The following is a 19,339-nucleotide window of genomic DNA, read 5'->3' as shown; positions in this document are numbered from 1 at the left end:
CTTCGTAGGGAAGTCTGATTGCCACCAATGCAGAGTCCCAGTAACAATAGGAGCCATTATAGTTCGTTTACAGAGAAAGCATTTATGGAGCACCTACTGTATACTGGGTCAGAATACGTGCCTTTCCTCTAGAGCTTCTTTCCTAGCAGAGGAAGATAGGCAAGAAAGAAAAATATCATGTAGTAAGTCATGTGAAATGAAGACATTAAAGCAGGGTAGTGGGGAGAGAGAAGGATTGGGGCTGGAGAGACAGGTGGAGAGAGACAGAAGTCCTCAAAAAAATAGTCCTTTAAGGGGGTGACATTCACAGGTGCAAGAGGAACCTGATTTTGCAGTTGAGAACCTCCAGCTAGATGTTTCCAGCTCAGAACCCTGGGGTTTCAAATCCTGGTGTGTTGGCTTTTCTCTCCCTTCTAAGACTTCTGCTCTGTGGTTGACTGACTTCAGCCTTCCAGACCCTGTGAGCACATGAAAGCGGGGAAGACTGTCTGATGATCTCGATTTCCCTTCTGCCCAGGTTTCTCTCCTGTTTAGTTAAAAGTGAGAATGGCATTTGCTCCCAATCTAAGACCTTTCAAAGGTCACCAAAATCTTTGAAGTGTGCAATGTCTGAGTTTTTCAAAGCTGCTTTCGACTTAATGTCCCCGGGATCCAGTTCCCTTTACAACCACAGCTCTCACTGACATTTGCCTCTTGAGAGCCTTTCTAAAATTTCTTCTTCTTTTGGCCTTGCCTTTGAACTTAGTCTAATCAGCCGTATGGATCCAGAGAACGTGTCGAAAAAGACTGTTTTTCCAAAAGGTTAGGCTGTGGAGTTTAGAGGTTTGGGGTGTCGATTTTGTTTTAGTTTTGTTCGGAAAAGAAATCACTCTGAACATGATCATTCAAATATTACTTCTCTAGAGTTTAAGCACATTTCAGTCTTGGGGGTGTGAGGCTGCATTTTACGTAAAGCAGTAGAACAGGGACAAACAGGACACAGTGCTGTCCGTCTGGGAGCCTTTGAAAATGGCAAAACCCACTTTAAATAGATAGGAGCCTGAGTTCTGGTTCCCTTTTTAAGTGATTGCAAACATTACTGAATGAAGGTGTAAAAAATGCCTTGCCGTGGGAATTTCTGTCCTTTTTCGGGGTGTGGAGAATGGTTGTGGTTGGGAGGAATTAAAGGAATTATGAGGGGTGGCTTCAAGCCTGCGGAAGTAAAACGTTACTCCGATCACTAATATTGCCGTTGCTTTTTCTTATAGTCCGATCCTGAGTTAAATTTCTTTTAAACAAGACATAAAAATCTTCCCCTTCCTATTCCACGCTCAACACTGTCAGAGTTTATAGCCAATAGCCAGGTTTACCTAAATTTACGCTAATAGCCAGGTTTACCTAAAATTTGAAGTCTCAGCTTCTTCAAATCCTTGTATACCTCCCGAAGAATAATTTAGCAAATGCTAAATGCCCGTTCTGCTTTTAGCATCATGCGCCGGAGAGAATCAGGATTCAGAACTGCTTTGTTGCCCTGTTTTAAGTGAATTTTTCCTTTTGCTTTATCAACATCTCTGCGTTGCTAAATCTGCCACTTTGTGTGCTTATGATCACAAGAAACACACCCTGAAATACAGCTGCAGTTTTCCGCTCCTGAAATGATTAAAGAACAAATACTATGGAAAATCCAATATGGATGAGAGATAGGACAACACTGCTTAATCCCACGAGTAAGTCCAGTCGCCTGGTGGTTCTGGGGAAGTTCCCTTAAACTATATCATCCTGACCTTGGCTCCTGTTACTAACCATTTCCAGGACTCCCACCAGCCTGCAGGTCTACAGCCGGCTTCACTGGCTCTGGGGATGGGGACCACCACCCCTCCGGAATACTTGTTAATTTTTGCTTAGGGTGCATGGCTTATGTAAAATATATCCTCATTTGCAAATGAGGGAAGGAAATAACGGCTCATGATGTCTTAAAGGTTTTGCCTCTTAGTGTATTTATGTCAAATGGAAAAGTTTTAAATATCTTTTTAAAGGAGCACTCATTGTAAGCCTGAAATTATGCCCCTGTATCTTTCAGATCAATCTCTAATTCCTTTACATGTTATTTTTGTTCTCCCAACAGACTGATATATCCCGGAGAGCAGAGGGAATAGGTGTCACTGTTGAGTTGAATTATTTCCCAGGGCTGGTTAAGGGAGTAATGAGAACATATCTTTCTGTTCCTAGAGAATGGGCAGATGTACATCCAGAAAAAGCCAACCATGTACCCTCCCTGGGACAGCACTTTTGACGCCCATATCAACAAGGGAAGAGTAATGCAGATCATCGTAAAGGGCAAAAATGTGGACCTAATATCCGAAACAACTGTGGAGCTCTACTCCCTGGCCGAGAGATGTAGGAAAAACAATGGGAAGACAGAAATATGGGTAAATAGCCAAGCTGTGAGCTTTATTTTAAGTGTATATTCCATTAAGTGCTAAGAACCATAGTTGAAGACTAGCTCAAGATTTCAGTGTCATCCTGAAGGTATGATACACTGGCCTTAAGTAAACTGACTCCCTACCACGGACTCACGGGTGGCTTGATCATGATAATGATGATTCATTGCAGTCTTAGAACGTACTGGTTTACTCAGATCTCTTTGATTCTTATGTAAGGGGAAGAAGGTCTCTTAGGCTATGAAGAACTGTTATTGCCTTATTTATAACTGTTAAAGTAAGCTTGGAAATATCACAAATTTTCCATAACTTGGGAACCTACCTGTGGCCTATTTATCAAGGCGTCACGTAGATATCAAGATATCTAGGAACCTATGTGATACCTTGATAAAATATTTTAGATAAGATGATGGGTGGATAAGTGAGAAGAGAGAGCAAAGATCCGTTTAATGTTTGATATCTCAATCCCTGTAATTTTTTTTTTAGCCGTAATTTGTTCACTTAGCTTACTTTACTCTAAAAAGTACATTATACACAATCCGTGTCACCACACCAAGTTTTTGAAAACTTAGATTATAACTATTTTGGTAGCAAATGTTTAGAAAGTTAAAGGGAGAAGTAAAATATGAAAGCATAACAAATTCTAATGAAAATTTCTGGGGTACAAAAATTGAAGAAAATATACTAGTAAAAACTGCTTTTCCATGGTCTGAAACCCACAGAGTGTTTTCACATGTCTGTATCATTTATGCAAAGGAGATTCTTACCTTTCTGCTTTGTGCAGGTTCTTAAGAACTCCAGCCAAAAGATCTTCAGGTCACAGGTTTCAAAATGGGAATGATACAAGCCTAAAACCTAGATTTTTGTGTCAATTATGTATTTTTGATCTGAAAAAAAAAGGGTACTTTTTAGGAAAGTACATGTATCTTTGCTTGTATCACTAAAGTAATCTTTAAAGATAAAGATATATCAAGATTTTTTCTTAAAGTTCCCTATGCTCAGATGTGTTTAGATAACTTAGTTCAGTGTGTCTGTTGAGAACTTCCGCATTCAGCAGAATTCCTCTTGGGTAGCTAGTTATACACGTAGGAAGAGTTTAAATAAGTGGATAATGTCACAGGTATGTGGCTTAGTGTTAAAGGTTTATACAAACCCGGTAGGTGAGGGGGTGAGGCTGTAGGTACAACTGAATCATGGGAGCATTTGGCTAGGCTCAGAGAAAGAAGTGAGAAACTGGAGAAAGTTTTCCTCAGTTTTTTCCCCCATTCCCATTTATTTTCCACTTTCTGCCCCATTTTTTTAAAAAAAGGGAAGAGTCACCAAATCTCTAATTTTTTAAGTAGCAGGCTATTTGATTTCCTTTTCAATTAATGAGAGGATAACTATTTTTAAAATTCTTTTGTTAAGCATCACTGACAAGTTGCTTTTCTATTTGTATTTCTTAAAGTTGCATTTGATTTCTTGCCTCGACTTTCTCTGATTTTTATCCTTATCAGACTTCTTACACTTTTTGCATATTGGGATTTTTGAGACCTAAGCCCTTGGATCCTCATTTAACTACTAGCAACCTTCTTACATTTTCCACCTTTGCTGTTTTCAGGGTTATTTGTTAGTTCACTTTTATTTATAATGTTTAAAGGTCAACAGGTTGCTTTGGACTTATAGTTTCCCTTGCTTCTATTGCAGTCTGCTTTCTTAAAATTAGCTTCTCTATTTAAAAAAAAAACAAAAACGATTTTCTCAGAATTGCCTCTCACTTCCATAAACACCATCCAGTTTCCAAACATTAAGATTTTTCCTTCTGCTGTCCCAAGATTTTCCCTGTTGGTGCGGTTATCTCCTGTTCACTCTCAAAAACATAATGGACTGTCACTTTCTGTGAATGTTGTTCTTCCAGCAGCTAACTGGTTTAATTTCCTCCATCACCACTAATTCCTGAATATCGGTATTGAATATTGGTAATATTGGTTGCAGTCACCTGGTACCAATTTTTGCCACTTCCTTTGGGACTGACCCCCTGTTCCCTTGCTCTTCTAGCTTTATTTTTGCCTCCTTATTTATTATTCCATAAACCAGAAAATAATGGTGTATATACTTGTTGCCAAAAGCACTTCTCTTTTCATTAATCTATTTAAGCTTGCATGAGAATGTGTAGGTAACCAAGCAGTATAGGCTTGTCACATCATAAAATTCTAATAGTAGTGATGCTGTAACATCAACATCACTATTATGTCAGTTCTCCGAGATCTTTAAAGGTCTGGTGACAGGCACAAGGTCACCATGACCTTGAATTATTTAGCCATGATTCATATTCAGTCCTGACTTTGACCAGACCCTTCTTACTATTTTTCAGTTATTCTAGTTACCCCTGGATGTAATGATCGGCAGTGCCCTGCAGTTCACCTTCGTATTCTTTTTAGCATATTTATAGTACAGTGTTACAGTTTACTGTATAATCAGTAGTGGTCAGGTTGTGTCAGATTTGCCATTTTCCCCCTTATGTCACATCACATGATTTCCTGCATCATCCCTTCTACATAATGATACTGAAATATATATTTGTGTATATATATTTTTAAATTTATTTATTTGTTTATATTTTCTTTTTGGCTGTGTTGGGTCTTCGTTGCCGTGCGGGGGCTTTCTCTAGTTGCAGTGAGCAGGGGCTACTCTTCGTTGCGGCGCGTGGGCTTCTTGTTGAGGTGGCTTCTCTTGTTGCGGAGCACGGGCGCTAGGCGCGTGGGCTTCAGTAGTTGTGGCTCGTGGGCTCTAGAGCGCAGGCTCAGTAGTTGTGGCGCACGGGCTTTGTTGCTCCGCGGCATGTGAGATCTTCCCGGATCAGGGCTCAAACTCGTGTCTGCTTCATTGGCAGGTGGATTCTTAACCTCAGCGCCACCAGGGAAGTCCTGAAGTATGTTTTTTTAAATCCCTTCCTCGACCAATCTAATTAAAATTTCCCTTAGTAGTGTGAAAATTTCCAGCACTTTCCAAAGGAAACAGGCTCTCTGTGTGAAAGAAAAAGGCCACTCCCATTTAATACCCGATTAACCTAGGGGCAAGTGTATTCAGGCATCCTCAAAGCAGGATTTCCCTTTCCTTCCAAAGGGAACCTACTTGTTCTCCAAGTGAGCTAGTCCCCAGCCTCCATGATTCTTCTGTCACCATCAAGATATGAATCTACCCTATTACAACTCTTAAGATAAGCTGTAGCGCAGGGCAAGGAAGTCACATAGAATCTGTTTTAGAATTTGGTTTCTTCCTTAAGGAAGTTTTGGTCTCCAAGTCAAATTAGGTAGTTGCTGAGGTGTTTTAATCAAAGAAAGCCTATGTTCACGGATGCTGTGCTAGTCTGATGATAATATGGGTAAGTTAAGTGAAAGGGAACAGGGGTGGGCCCTGCGCTGGGGATCTCCTGCCATCACCAAACCCGCCAGTTGTGATGTCATTCAACTCAGCACTTGTGTCACATTCTGACCCTTGTTTCTTTCCTTCCTTACACCAGTTAGAGCTGAAACCTCAAGGCCGAATGCTAATGAACGCAAGATACTTTCTGGAAATGAGTGGCAAGTGGCATTTCTTATTCCTGTTTGGGGGTGTGGCGGGCATGTCTCCTCTCCTTTGCAACTTATTTCACTTTGCTTTTCTGAGAGCAAAGAAGATAGAAGCACAAGGAATTTTCTTAAAATTCCCAATGGTGCTCAAGCATGAGTTGAATATACACTCGATGGGGCCAGATCCACGTAGAAATAGAAAACATTTATAGCATTCGTTTTTCAATGGTGTGAGTTCATATGCCCAGTGCTTTTCTAGTCTGTGTGTATTTTCATTTGGGAATTTAATGTAAACACCAAAGGCTCTGCTAATGTGTTGCTCTGTGTGTACACACTGTGTATAAATGATGTGATATAACAAGTTGTCACACCATCAGTAGAATACAAAATAAATAAGAAACCAATAAATATTTTCTACAACACTATAGTAGCAAAATACTAATGCTTCAAGTTAGTCACCTCAAATCCTTTTAGGAACAAGGAGGGAAAACATGCATCACTAAAGAGTTTCACTTCCATCTCACACACAGATGCCGTTCACAGAAGTTACATTCACAGGCAGTGTGCTTGGTGCCTGTGATATAGCCCGTCAGTTCTTCCTGTTGCGTTTATATCCTGTTGTCAAAGTGCTGCGTCAATGGATCAAATGCTACGCCTCCTAAAATCTTTTTTTTATTAAAGTATAGTTGATTTGCGATGTTGTGTTAGTTTCAGGTGTACATTAAAGTTATTCAGATATGTATGTCTATTTTATATACATCACACACACACACACACACACACACACGTATATATGGTTGGGCAAAAAGTTTATTCACGTTTTTCCGTAAGGAGTTGCACAAAAACCCAAACGAACTTTTTGGCCAACCCAATATATACTTTCTTTTTCAGATCTTTTTCCCTTACAGGTTATTACAAAATATTGGGTATAGTTCCCTGTATTATACAGTAGGTCCTTGTGGGTTATCTGTTTTATATATAATAGTGTGAATATGTTAAGCCCAAATTCCTATTTTTATCCCTCCACCCCCTTCCCTTTTGGTAACCCGTAAGTTTGTTTTCTATGTCTGTGGGTCTATTTCTGTTTTGTAAATAAGTTCATTTGTGTCTTTCTTTTTCTTTAGATTCCACATATAAGCGATGTCATGTGATATTTGTCTTTTCTCTGTCTGGCTTACTTCTCTTAGTACGATCATCTCTAGGACTGGCCATGTTGCTGCAAATGGCATGATTTCATTCATATTCCTATTTCATTGAGTACGTAGGAGGTACTCGATGAATGTTTGTTGAACTGTTCAGTTGGACTCACTCTGGCATTTAGAAATTCCTTTTGGTTCCCACGCAGTGGCTATTCCAAACATGCCCATACGCCTTGGTGAAGGTGTCTTGATCTTCTCTTACTCTTGGAGGTTGGCTTTACCTCCAGGGTAGTTGGGAGAGACTACGTCTTCTGTGTGTCTCTGCACTTTAGGATTCAGCTGCTTCGTCCTGCCTCTCTTCCTGCTCTTCTGCCTCGGAGAAAGTCCCTCCCTTTCTTGGTCTCCTGGCTCTCACCCCTAGCAGCTCTGTAACATCAGTCACACTTCCACTCTGGCACCTTCAACTTCTCTGTCTTTCTTTGGTTTCTGCCTCATTGCCAAGACATACATAATTAAGCCATCTTCTCCAACCTGAAAAGAAAAATTTTTTAAATGTTTTAACCTCCATGAGTTTTTCTTTCCTTTCCTTCCCTGACACATTTCTTGAGACAGTAGTTTAATGTATCAGTCCCTGTTTCTTCACTACTCTGTCAATTCTTAAACCCTAAGAGTCTGGCTTATATTTCAACCAATCTGCTGAATGGCTTTCTCCAAGAGAACAAATCCTCAAAACAAATGCATGTGTCTTAACCTTCAATTCCCTTGACATCTCTGTTTCAGTCAACGCTGAGAAACCCATTCTTTCTTGGATTGCTTGATGTAATATTATTCAAGTTTTCCTCTTAATTTTTCAGCTGCCTGTTCATGGCCTCTTTTGTAATTCCTTTTCCTGCCTCCTAAAAAATATGGGTGTGTACTTATCAACAAGTCTATTCTTTGTGTGAGTGCCGTGTCTTCCTGACTGGGCTATTAGCCATTCAGAATTAGGGGTGATGTCTCATAGTTCTTTAGACCATTCAGCACAACAATTTGCTCATAGCTGGCCAGGAAATATTTGTGATTTAACTGACTACAAACAAGTGACAGATTAAATAAATAGATTGGGCGCCATTACTATAAAAGAAATAACCAAACATACAAAAACCAACGCACTTATTCAAGCCAATAAACAAACAGAAGACCAAATTACTTCAGAAATAAACAGTAAATACAAGGAGAATGTTTAAAATTCTGAGCTTTTATACATTTACTTTTTTGTAATGATTGAAATGGTCAGAGGATAAAGGAAATCACAGGAAGGAGCAAGGGAATGAATTCCTTTTTAATACTCTCTGGCATTTTTTAAATATACAATGTTATATTCTAATACAGACTATTTTATATTTATAAATATATAGTTATATGTAGTCTGTACTATTATATAATAGTTTATGTATTAGACTATATATAATTTTTACATAATTATATATATATATATATATATATAATTTTTTTACAGTAATACAGATAGGGTTCCCAGAATAATCCACTTCCATCCCTGAATTTAAAAGTAATTTTATGCTTTATTTTATTTTATTACATCTGGATCAAAATAAAAATGAGTCAAATCTTACTGACAAATGGCCTACCATGCCAGTCCCAAGTTGTAAATTGATCTCTACACTTAAACCAGAACTTGAAGAAGAAGGCAGTTGCCTTAGTGACCCTAAGTTTAATCCCTTATTCACCAAGCCTACTTTATTTCTGACCCAGTTCCTAATAAAAAGACTTAAATTGCCTAATGAAGTATTAGGCAAAATATTCAGCCCTATCGAAGGAGCTCTTTATTAGGAAGGCTTTTTATCTGGAAGTTTGGAGTTTCCGTAAAACAGACTTGTGGAGCCCTGTGGAGAAGACTTTTGTCCTAAAGTGAGTCCTGAGACTAGGCTGCATCCTGGGGGAGAGGTCTCCACCTCCATGCCCCACCTTTGTCCACCCAGTATGTTTCTAGCCTGGCCACTCTAAGGGGTGGGGAAATTAAAGTACTTTGGCAGGAACATTTGCCTCAAGTGTGTTGTCCAGTCTCTGCCATGGCTTAGCCAGGATGGAAATAATTTAGTTTAAATATTGTGAACTCTTTTCATTTGTGAAACATGAGCCCCTTATTCTCGCTAAACCTCCATTTTTTGTATTTGGAAAAAATAAATAGAATAAGTCATCCAAGAATCTTCAAGCTACTTAAAATCGTGGTTGTAGGAACTATAATCATTAAGTTCATTACCCTTGTTTTAGTGACGCTGATTATTTTTGTTATTTCTTTCTTGTTCGCCATGTCACACTCTCTCACATGCTAGAGTTTCCATCGTGCTATTAAACCACGACTGCCTTGCTGTTGTGTGTTTTCTTTGGGCCTGGGCTTCAGCCAGGGCTGATAGTCTCACTGGTATTCTCGGAATTCTACCAGCCTTTTGGGAAGATGTCATTTGGGTGTTGGGCACTGTGGACAGTTACTACCCAAGGTACCTTCACCAATATCCAGAGCCCAGGGTGAACTGAAGAAATGTGAATGTGATGATTTGATGTAGGTGACTAGGTAACATCCAGGATTACATTTTTTTTTTTTTTAATTGCAGTGATCTGTTCATCTCTGGCCCTTTCCACATTGACCTGTGTAATCTATGGCTGGTGCCTCTGATTACTGTGGGCCTCAGGAACCAGAGCATAAACAACTTCCCAAAGTTCTTTTGTCTTCAGAAGTCTGGCCAGCTCCCTCCTACTTTTTCTTGTCCATAAACAACCAGATACAAAGCATCCTGGGACCTTAAAAAAAAATGTCGTTTCCAACTTACTGTCAGTAACCACGTTATTCTCTAGAATTACAGGTAAAGTACTTACCGCTTCCTGCCTTTTCTGGCTGAATCATCATTGACAGTGAATAGGAGAGGCTGGTAAATACCTGGAATGTTCTGACTTTTGTTTTTAAAAATTGAAAGAGGATATAGCTCAGTGTCATGAAAGAGGAGTGAAGGGTCAAGCCAGTAATCCAGCCTCATGGTTCCAATCCTATAACAATACACCCTCTGATAATCCTGTTATGGAATTAAGGTAAGATGCTTCATATTGTACCAACCTTAAGAAGTACTTAGGAGAGGGCAGACAGCAGAAGCAAGAAGAACTACAATTCTGCAGCCTGTGGAATGAAAACCACATTCACAGAAAGATAGACAAAATGAAAAGGCAGAGGACTATGTACCAGATGAAGGAACAAGATAAAACCCCAGAAAAACAACTAAATGAAGTGGAGGTAGCCAACCTTCCAGAAAAGGAATTCAGAATAATCATAGTGAAGATAATCCAGGACCTTGGAAAAAGAATGGAGGCAAAGATCGAGAGGATGCAAGAGATGTTTAACAAAGACCTAGAAAAATTAAGGAACAAACACCTAGAAGAATTAAAGAGCAAACAAACAGATGAACAATACAATAACTGAAATGAAAAATGAACTAGCAGGAATCAATAGTAGAATAACTGAGGCATAAGAACAGATAAGTGACCTGGAAGACAGAATGGGAGAATTCACTGCCACGGAACAGAATAAAGAAAAAAGGAAAAGAAATGAATACAGCCTAACAGACCTCTGGGACAACATTAAACGCAACAGCATTTGCATTATAGGGGTCCCAGAAGGAGAAGACAGAAAGGACCCGAGAAAATATTTGAAGAGATTATAGTCAAAAATTTCCCTAACATGGGAAAGGAAATAGCCACCCAAGTGCAGGAAGCACAGAGTCCCAGGCTGGATAAACTCAAGGAGAAACACACCAAGACACATGGTAATCAGATTGACAAAAATTATTGAAAGCAACAAGGGAAAAATGACAACATACAAGGGAACTCCCATAAGGTTAACAGCTGATTTCTCAGTGGAAACTCTACAAGTCAGAAGGGAGTGGCACGATATATTTGAAGTGATGAAAGGGAAGAACCTACAACCAAGATTACTCTACCCAGCAAGGATCTCATTCAGATTTCAATGCAGAACTCAAAAGCTTTACAGATAAGCAAAAGCTAAGAGAATTCAGCACCACCAAACCATCTCTACAACAAGTGCTAAAGGAACTTCTCTAAGTGGGAAACACAAGAGAAGAAAAGGACCTACAAAAACAAACCCATAACAATTAAGAAAATGGTAATAGGAACATACATATCGATAATTACCTTAAACGTACATGGATTAAATGCTCCAACCAAAAGACAGGCTCACTGAATTGATACAAAAACAAGACCCATATACTGTCTACAAGAGACCCACTTCAGACTTAGGGACACATACAGACTGAAAGTGAGGGGATGGAAAAAGATATTCCATGCAAATGGAAATCAAAAGAAAGCTGGAGTAGCAATACTCATATCAGATAAAATAGACTTTAAAGAATGTTACAAGAGACAAGGAAGGACACTACATAATGATCAAGGGATCAATCCAAGAAGAAGATATAACAATTATAAATATATATGCACCCAACATAAGAGCTCCTCAATACATAAGGCAACTGCTAACTGCTGTAAAAGAGGAAATCGACAGAAACACAATAATAGTGGGGGACTTTAACACCTCACTCACACCAATGGACAGATCATCCAAACAGAAAATTAATAAGGAAACACAAGCTTTAAATGACACAACTGACCAGATAGATTTATTTGATATTAATAGGACATTCCATCCAAAAACAACAGATTACACTTTCTTCTCAAGTGTGCATGGAACATTTTGCAGGATAGATCACATCTTGGGTCACAAATCAAGCCTCAGTAAATTTAAGAAAATTGAAATCATATCAGCCATCTTTTCTGACCACAATGCTATGAGATTATAAATTAATTACAGGGAAAAAAAGGTAAAAAACACAAACTCATGGAGGCTAAACAATACGTTAGTAAATACCCAAGAGATCACTGAAGACATCAAAAAGGAAATCAAAAAATACCTACAGACAAATGACAATGAAAACACGACAATCCAAAACCTATGGTATGCAGCAAAAGCAGTTCTAAGAGGGAAGTTTATAGCTATACAAGCCTAACTAAAGAAACAAGAAAAATCTCAATCTAACCTTACACCTAAAGGAACTAGTGAAAGAAGAACAAAACCCAAAGGTAGTAGAAGGAAAGAAAGAAAGATCAGAGCAGAAATAAATGAAATAGAAACAAAGAAAACAATAGAAAAGATCAATAAAACTGAAAGCTGATTCTCTGAGAAGATAAACAAAATGGATAAACCTTTAGCCAGACTCATCAAGAAAAAAGAGGGAAAGGACTCAAATCAATAAAATTAGAAATGAAAAAGAAGTTACAACAGACACTGCAGAAATACAAAACATCATAAAAGACTACTACAAGCAACACTATGCCAATATAATGGACGACCTAGAAAAAATGGACAAATTCTTCGAAAGGTATAACCTTCCAAGACTGAACCAGGAAGAAATAGAAAATATGAACAGACCAATCACAAGTAATGAAATTGAAACTGTGATTAAAAATTTTCCAACAAACAAAAGTACAGGACCAGATGGCTTCACAGGTGAATTCTGTCAACAATTTAGAGAAGAGCTAACACCCATCCTTCTCAAACTCTTCCAAAAAATTGCAGAGGAAGGAACACTCCCAAACTCATTCTACAAGGCCACCATCACCCTGTTACCAAAACCAGACAGAGATACTACAAAAACAGAAAATTACAGACCCATATCACTGATGAATTTAGATGCAAAAATCCTCAACAAAATATTAGCAAACAGAATCCAGCAACACATTAGAAGGATCATACCCCATGATCAAGTGGGATTTATCCCAGGGATGTAAGGATTCTTTAATATACACAAATTCATCAGATACACCATATTAACAAACTGAAGAATAAAAACCATATGATCATCTCAATAGATGCAGAAAAAGCTTTTGACAAAATTCAACACCGATTTATGATAAAACTCACCAGAAAGTGGGCATAGAGTGAACCGATTTATGATAAAACTCTCCGATTTATGATAAAACTCTCCAGAAAGTGGGCATACAGGGAACCTCCCTCAGCATAATGAAGGCCATATATGACAAACCCACACCCAACATCATCTTGATGGCGAAAAACTGAAAGTATTTCCTCTAAGATCAGGAACAAGACAAGGATGTCCACTCTCGCCACTGTTATTCAACATAGTTTTGGAAGTCCTAGCCTCGGCAATCAGAGAAGAAAAAGAAATAAAAGGATTACAAATTGGAAAAGAAGAAGTAAAACTGTCACTGTTTGCAGATGACATGATACTATACATAGAGAATCCTAAAGATGCCACCAGAAAACTGCTAGAGCTAATCAATGAATTTGGTAAAGTAGCAGGATACAAAATTAATGCACAGAAATCTCTTGCATTCCTAAACACTAACAACAAAAGATCAGAAAGAAATTAAGGAAACAATCCCATTCACCATTGCAACAAAAAGAATAAAATACCTAGGAATAAACCTACCCAAGGAGGTAAATGACCTATACTCAGAAAACTATAAGACACTGATGAAAGAAATCAAAGATGACACAAACAGTTGAAGAGATATACCATGTTCTTGGATTGGAAGAATCAATATTGTGAAAATGACTATACTACCCAGAGCAATCTACAGATTCAATGCAATCCCTGTCAAATTACCAGTGGCATTTTTTACAGAACTAGAAAAAAAATCTTAAAATTTGTATGGAGACACAAAAGACCCCGAATAGCCAAAGCAGTCCTGAGGGGGAAAAAACGGAGCTGGAGGAATCAGACTCCCTGACTTCAGACTATACTACAAAGCTACAGTAATCAAGACAGTATGGTGCTGGCACAAAAACAGAAATAGATCGATGGAACAGGATGGAAAGCCCAGAGATAAAGCCACGCACCTGTGGTCAACTAATCTGTGACAAAGGAGGCAAGGATATACAATGGAGAAAAGACAATCTCCTCAATAAGTGGTGCTGGGAAAACTGGATAGCTACATGTAAAAGAATGAAATTAGAACACTCCCTGACACCATACACAAAAATAAACTCAAAATAGATTAAAGACCTAAATGTAAGACCAGACACTATAAAACTCTTAAAGGAAAGTGTACGAAGAATGCTCTGTGACATAAATCACAGTAAGATCTTTATTGATCCACCTCCTAGAGTAATGGAAATAAAAAACAAAAATAAAGAAGTGGGACCTAATGGAACTTAAAAGTTTTTGCATAGCAAAGGAAACTATAAACAAAACGAATAGACAACCCTCAGAATGGGAGAAAATATTTGCAAACAAATCAGAGGACACAGGATTAATCTCCAAAATATATAAACAGCTCATGCAGCTCAATATTAAAACAACAAACTACCCAATCCAAAAATGGGCAGAAGACCTAAATAGGCATCTCTCCAAAGAAGACATACAGATGGCCACGAAGCACATGAAAAGCTGCTCAACATCACTAATTATTAGGAAATGGAAATCAAAACTATAATGAGGTATCACCTCACACCACTTAGAGTGGCCATCACTCTACAAACAACAGTGCTCACTTCGGCAGCACATATACTAAAATTGGAACAATACAGAGAAGATTAGTATGGCCCCTGCGCAAGGATGACGAATAAAGACGCAGACCTACTAGAGAATGGACTTGACGACACAGGGAGGGGGAACGGTAAGCTGGGACTAAGTGAGAGAGTGGCATGGACATATATACACTACCAAATGTAAAATAGATAGCTAGTGGGAAGCAGCCGCATAGCACAGGGAGATCAGCCTGGTGCTTTGTGACCACCTAGAGGGGTGGGATAGGGAGGGTGGAGGGAGGGAGACGCAAGAGGGAAGAGATATGGGGATATATGTATATGTATAGCTGAGTCACTTTGTTATAAAGCAGAAACTGACACTCAATTGTAAAGCAATTATACTCCAATAAAGATGTTAAAAAATCAGCAAAAAAATTAAAAATAAATCTACAAACAACAAACGCTGGAGAGGGTGTGGAGAAAAGAGAACCCTCTTGCGCTATGGTGGGAGTGTAAATTGATACAGCCACTATGGAGAACACTATGGAGGTTCCTTAAAAAACTAAAAATGGAATTACCATATAACCCAGCAATCCCACTACTGGGCATATACCCTGAGGAAACCATAATTCAAAAAAACACATGCACCCCAGTGTTCATTGCAGCACTATTTACAATAGCCAGGTCATGGAAGCAACCTAAATGCCCATCAACAGATGAATGGATAAAGAAGATGTGGCACACATATACAATGGAATATTACTCTGCGATAAAAAGGAACGAAATTGGGTCATTTTTAGAGACATGTATGGACCTAGAGACTGTCATACAGAGTGAAGTAAGTCAGAGGAAAACAAATATCGTATATTAACGTATATATGTGGAATCTAGAAAAATGGTACAGATGAACCTATCTGCAAAGCAGAAATAGAGACACAGATGTAGAGAACAAATGTATGGACACCAAATGGGGAAAGTGAGGGGTGGGGTGGGATGAATTGGGAGATTAGTATTGACATATATACACTAATATGTATAAAATAGATAACTAATAAAAATGTGCTGTGTAAAAAATAAATAAAATTCAAAAAAAAAAAAAGCAGCACTTGGGGTTTGCTGGTCTCGATGCTTGTCTCATTCCTCGTCAGTCTCTTCCCTTCCCCATCTCCCCCAGCCCCGCTCCCCCAAGCTCTGACAGTCACATGGCAGAATGTCACTCTGTCCCCTGTCCTCTTCCTGCAGACACAAAGGACATGAGTGAATTCGAGAACGAAGGCTTCTTTGCTCTGCACCAGCGCCGAGGAGCCATCAAACAGGCCAAGGTCCACCACGTCAAGTGCCATGAGTTCACGGCCACCTTTTTCCCACAACCCACGTTTTGCTCCGTCTGCCATGAGTTTGTCTGGTATGGTAACTCAGCATTGCACTCCAAGCTTCAAGTTATGCATTCTGTCGCATCTTCTCGATCCACCAGGTCTGGCATGCCCCACCTTGGGGAAGTGTGCCGGAATAGGTACCACCTGAGAGTTTCCAGTGGCCTCACCTGGATGGAGAAGGTTCAAAGGGTGTGACTCTCTAGAACATTTTCATAATATAACTCTTGTAGAGCCAGGAAACCAGCCTCCTTAGGAAAGGTTCCAAGGACTTCAGTTTCCAATTAAATGGGAGGCTTATGGGGGTGAGCGGGAAGGGAAAGAAGAAGGAGAGAGCTTTATCGTAAGCACAGTTTTACAGCCAAAACCGCCACCAGCTCAACAGCCCAACCGTGCTGCTACTAATGTCTGCAAAAGGCAACACTTGCCCGTTGGAGCTAATGGGTTTCAATGTTTACAGGGCTCTTGGGTGTCTTAAGAGCCCTCAAACAGAGAGATTGGTTCAACCCTCAGTAAACACACAGCGAAGGCTATGGGGGAGTGGAGACTTGAAATGACTCCTATCTCTGGCCTCAGCCTCCTCGCCTCTTCTGGGGTGTTCTCTCCTTAACCCCTGTGTAACCAGGGTATCCAGAGGTCAAGTAGGCTTTTGGTGGATTTCCATCAACTGTCTTCATCTAATGACTTGAACCTCCTTCCTTTCTAAGAGTGAATGTTACTCAGGCTTCGGTCTTAAGCTTGAGAATTCATTAGTTGCACATATTCTCAGATACTCAGAAAGAGGAAATAAAATGTTATAAAATAAAATGTTATAAATGTAGATATCTTTGCTTATCTGTACTGAGCTTAGCGAGACATTGAATTTTTAAGCGTAGACGTGGAAATTTGCTACCATGATCCCGTGATCCATTTTTTTAAATATTAATTTAAAAATTTTTTTCTTTTTTTGGCTGCATTGGGTCTTAGTTGTGGCATGCAGGGTCTTTTGTTGAGGCACGCAGGGTCTTCCGTTGCGGCACACGGGCTTCTCTAGTTGCGGCAGTGTGCGGGTTTCTCAGTAGCTGTGGCATGCGGGTTTTCTCTTCTGTAGTTGTGGCGCGCGGGCTTAGTTGCCCTGCGGCATGTGGGATCTTAGTTCCCCAACCAGGGATCGAACTCGCGTCCCCTGTATGGGAAGGTGGATTCTTTATCACTGGACCACCAGGGAAGTCCCCCCCCCCCCCCGCCCCCGCTTTATCCATTTTTGGTCAGGCATTTTTATCTCTACATGTTTGTTTGGAAAATATGCAAATGGTAGGGAAATCAACAACTCCTTATTTATCTAATTATCAGACTTTTCACAAAGCAGGTTAAAATAAAAGCACGGGGCTTCCCTGGTGGCGCAGTGGTTGAGAGTCCGCCTGCCGATGCAGGGGACGTGGGTTCGTGCCCTGGTCTGGGAAGATCCCACGTGCCGCGGAGCGGCTGGGCCCGTGAGCCATGGCCGCTGAGCCTGCGCGTCCGGAGCCTGTGCTCCGCAACGGGAGAGGCCACAACAGTGAGAGGCCCGCGTACCGCAAAAAATAAATAAATAAATAAATAAATAAAAGCACATGTTAACACTCTTGGCTAATAATAGACTAGTGCTTCAGATCAGAAAATGCTCTGTGATGGCAGAAAGCTATGGGATCTTTCTTGTTCATCTTTTAAATGTTTTTGCTACTGCTGTTGACTCAAAGGTCCATATAAATGTTCAAACGTGTGCTTTATTGCAGGGGTCTGAACAAACAGGGCTACCAGTGTCGACGTAAGTCAGAAGGATTTCTTTTGTATTATCGTCATTCTTTTCGTTTAGTTGTCCCTTAACTTCTGAAATCTCAAGCTGTAGCCATTTCGTTTCAGAATGCAATGCAGCAATTCACAAGAAGTGTATCGATAAGGTTATAGCGAAGTGCACCGGATCAGCTGTCAACAGCCGAGAAACCATGGTACGGACCTAGATTCCTCTCTGTCTGAAATACGATGATTTTATCCTGATTTTTACAGCCCGCTATTTCTTGTTCCTAATGCCTGAATTTGAATGCTTATATTTTTCCTTGCACACCCTAAAACCCTTTCCTCTCCAGTGGTGATGGTTACTGAGATCCAAAACTAGGGGATGAATAAGAGAGCACAAGAAGAATTTTAATGATTCTACCTTTTCCAGAAAACCATCACAGAAAGGTGGCCAGAAAGCATAGTTCTGATCAATTATGTGAGAACGACTCCTGTGGCATCTACAGCTAGAAGTGACAGTTAAAGAGTAGAGGCAATGGTTATAAAATGCAGATGTGAGCGTTGACAAGGGAGGGTAACAGATATGTAATGCTTATATTGAGAGGCAAGTATTTCTTTCAGAATGAACTTTGAGATGTATCATCTGGGGGCAAGTTAGACTTTACTCTGTGGGAGAGGGAGGCAGATGGAGCTGCAGAGAGAGAGAGGCAACCAAAGCAGTCAGTCTTGGCAAGAAGGGAAGAGGTCCAAAGCCACATGGACATGAAACTCTGACGGACAGGAAGGAGTTGGAGAGATGGTTGTAGGTGAAGGTAGGTTTGCAGATTTGGGGAAGGACGGATGAGGGAGCTTCCCTTAGATGACTTAGGTCCTCGATGAAGTCTGAGGACTAGGGGAAGAAAGAAGGCAGCAAGTGTCTTTGAGGAGGAAGAAGGAGCTCTAAAATAATTATCTCATAGATGGCAGGGCAAGGGGATTCAAGAAAAGCAGCAGGATTGCCAAGCACAGTTGCAAGTCCATTTGAGTTTAGGGCAGCCATCTCCCGGGTGTGTGGTTTTCTCCAGCAAAGGGGTAGGCAAAGAGACAGCAGATCGGTTGGGTTTTTCCAGAGTAGAATGTCTTTTAAAATTTAGAGCCAGAAGGGGATAATCTCCTGTTATGAGTGACTCTGCCAAGGCTCAAAGAGGTTGAAGTAGTTTGTCCAAGGTCAGCCACTTTCACCTGGCAGACTAGAATTCGGATCTCAGTCTCCCAGACTAAGGCTTTTGTTGTTGAAATCACAGTGCCTCTTTTCATCCCGCCCCCGCCTGCTCCCTTTATCTGATGCCTTCAGCTTTCCTGGCAAAATCACAAATTGTAAGCATGACTGTGAACTTCAATGGCTAACGTCCAGTAGGACTAGAATGAGAGCCACAGGTCAAATTTTAAACTTTTAAGTAGCCACATGAAAGACCGGAAAAAGCAACAGGTGGAATTCATCTTAACGATATACTTTATGTAACCCAATCTGCTCCAATATTATCATTTCAGGATAGACTCAATATACAAAATT

At 39.9% G+C, this 19,339-nt stretch overlaps 1 protein-coding gene and 1 non-coding gene across 5 annotated transcripts in view; both read left to right on the top strand.

Annotated features, from left to right (window-relative positions):
• The window catches only part of PRKCQ (protein kinase C theta), a 148,625-nt gene that overhangs the window by 50,106 nt on the left and 79,180 nt on the right, over positions 1–19,339 (top strand). For 2 of the 4 annotated variants that reach the window (XM_019933224.3, XM_073801523.1), the window contains exons 3-7: positions 2,209–2,408; positions 5,923–5,983; positions 15,902–16,064; positions 17,787–17,818; positions 17,914–17,999. In XM_019933224.3, coding sequence (XP_019788783.1) covers positions 2,209–2,408; positions 5,923–5,983; positions 15,902–16,064; positions 17,787–17,818; positions 17,914–17,999 — 542 coding nt within the window. Of the gene's footprint in view, positions 1–1,593; positions 1,707–2,208; positions 2,409–5,922; positions 5,984–9,736; positions 9,972–15,901; positions 16,065–17,786; positions 17,819–17,913; positions 18,000–19,339 lie in introns of those variants that run through there. The other 2 variants (XM_033852335.2, XM_033852336.2) reach the window with 2 other exon arrangements.
• Positions 14,676–14,783, top strand: LOC117311274 (U6 spliceosomal RNA). Its single transcript, XR_004525498.1, has one exon. It is a non-coding gene; the product is annotated as a U6 spliceosomal RNA (small nuclear RNA).

This window comes from Tursiops truncatus, chromosome 2, assembly GCF_011762595.2.
Source record: "Tursiops truncatus isolate mTurTru1 chromosome 2, mTurTru1.mat.Y, whole genome shotgun sequence".
NCBI classification, from domain to species: domain Eukaryota; kingdom Metazoa; phylum Chordata; class Mammalia; order Artiodactyla; family Delphinidae; genus Tursiops; species Tursiops truncatus.
Note: the sequence above shows the minus strand (reverse complement) of the source record. Positions and strands in the feature narration are given on the sequence as shown.